Source organism: Balaenoptera ricei, chromosome 9 (assembly GCF_028023285.1).
Source record: "Balaenoptera ricei isolate mBalRic1 chromosome 9, mBalRic1.hap2, whole genome shotgun sequence".
In the NCBI taxonomy this organism is placed as follows: Eukaryota; Metazoa; Chordata; class Mammalia; order Artiodactyla; family Balaenopteridae; genus Balaenoptera; species Balaenoptera ricei.
The window spans coordinates 12,016,117-12,018,131 of record NC_082647.1 but is presented as its reverse complement, the minus strand read 5'-3'; the positions used below and the strand labels follow the sequence as shown (position 1 = coordinate 12,018,131).

Below are 2,015 nucleotides of genomic sequence, written 5' to 3'. Positions count from 1 at the left end.
ATAAAATATGGTTAAAAAATTCACTTGCTTGATTATGTATAATTGTCTGCTATGTTCTATTTGATGATAACAGTCACCACAAGTAATAGTATTTGAATTAACCTCTCTCAGTAGAGGTTTTGTTCAGTTTTCTGCCTGTCAAAGGGGTTTTCTAAGGCACTTGCTTCATAGGGTCATTGTGAGAACTAAAGACAATGAAGATCACTTAGAACAATGCCCAGAATATACCAACCAACCAAGGATGTGAGCTCTGACTGTTAGTAGCAGGTGTGCTCACTGGATTTCCTCACAGAGCAGCCAGTAGGTGTGTGGTCATATCTTAGGTGTCAGTTTAGAGAGGTATAAGCTCCCATGTAAGGGATGCCAAATGCAAGGGCTTGATATAGTATCCACACCAGTGTTCATATGGGCAGACAGTAGGCAGAGGAAGGACAGGCAAATTCATGGGCAGGCAGGGGGACTTTTGAAACTGAGCCTTAATGATATTTGCATCTATTCGGAGAAGAAGAAACCTCTTCACCCTCCTCAGATAGCCCACATCCTCTACTTTATCCTCTGTACATAGGGAAGCTGGAGAGACCAGCATCATACAGGACCTTCCAGAGCCACCCTACAGGAATAGACTTTGAAGTCTTGGGAACCTTCTTGTCTGCAGGAGAGATGAGTGGAGAGGACATGGTTCCAGGACCTCAGTTGGCTGATAAGAGAGCCTTTACCTTTGCTATCATTTTATTCCTTTTGTGCTTGGTGGCAGTGGTGGGTAATGGCTTAATCACCGTGGCACTGGGCATGGAGTGGTTGCTGCAGAGAACTTTGTCACCTTGCAATAAGTTATTGGTCAGCCTGGGAGCCTCTAGCTTCTGTCTGTGATGGGTGGTGATGAGTAAGAACGTTTATATTTTCCTGAATCCAATAGCCTTCCCATACAACCCTGTATTCCAGTTCCTAGCCTTTCAGTGGGACTTCTTGAATGCTGTCACGTTATGGTTCTCCACCTGGCTCAGTGTCTTCTACTGTGTGAAAATCGCAACCTTCACCCCCCCGTCTTCCTCTGGCTAAAGCAGATGGTGTCTGCATTGGTTCCATGGATGCTGCTCAGCTCTGTGGGGCTCTCCAGCTTCAGCGCCATTCTGTTTTTCATAGGCAACCAGAGAGTATAGCAGAACTATTTAAAGAGGGCTCTGCAATCTTGGAATGCCACTGGGAATGCTATGAGAACATATGAGAGACTCTACTTCTTCCCTTTGAAAATTGTTACCTGGACAGTCCCTACTGTTGTCTTCATCGCTGGCACGGCTTTGCTCATTACATCTCTGGGAAGACACACCATGAAGGTCTCCCTGTCCATCTCAGGCTCTCATGATCCCAGCACCCAGGCACACATCAAGGCTCTCCTGGCTCTCATCTCCTTTGCTGTCCTCTTCGTTTCCTGTTTTCTGTCACTGGTGCTCAGTGCCTCAGGTGTGTTTCCATCCCTGGAATTCAGGTACTGGGTGTGGCAGGCTGTGATTTATCTGTGCACAGTAGTCCGCCCCATTGTTCTTTTCTTGAGTGACCGCAGGCTGAGAGCTGTGCTAGAGAGGGGCTGCTCCTCAGGGCTTGGGGCATCTTGAGTTGGAATTGATGAAAAGCCTCAGAGACTCTACTGCAGAAGGCCTGGGTAGAACGGGACGTTGCTTCTTTAAATCTCTTTGCCACATTTAATGCTCTTTTCCTCTTTGATGCATTTCATGATTTCAGTGAAATAGGATTTCAAGGTGAGATGGAATGTACTGAACTAGTGGTCTAGTGTCACTGATTTGCACTCAGCAAGTGCACTGATTTGCACTCAGCACTCAGCTGATATAGTAAATGTTCCCTGTGGGACTTGATGTGGCCAAAGAAGCAGGAAACTTTTATTTCCCTGTGACTAAACTCTTGGTGTTTAAAATTATCCTTCTGGAAACTGGATGCAAGGATCCTGACACATGATTCACTTTTTTAAAAATAATTAATTTATTTTATTTTTATTTATT

General features: G+C 45.1%; 1 protein-coding gene across 1 annotated transcript; it reads left to right on the top strand.

Moving 5' to 3' along the window:
* Window positions 1-660: 660 nt before the first annotated feature.
* TAS2R60 (taste 2 receptor member 60) lies at window positions 661-1,613 on the top strand. The gene is given in 2 exon segments (XM_059934389.1): window positions 661-1,036; window positions 1,039-1,613. Coding segments are annotated over 2 exon segments (951 nt in total).
* Window positions 1,614-2,015: the final 402 nt, after the last annotated feature.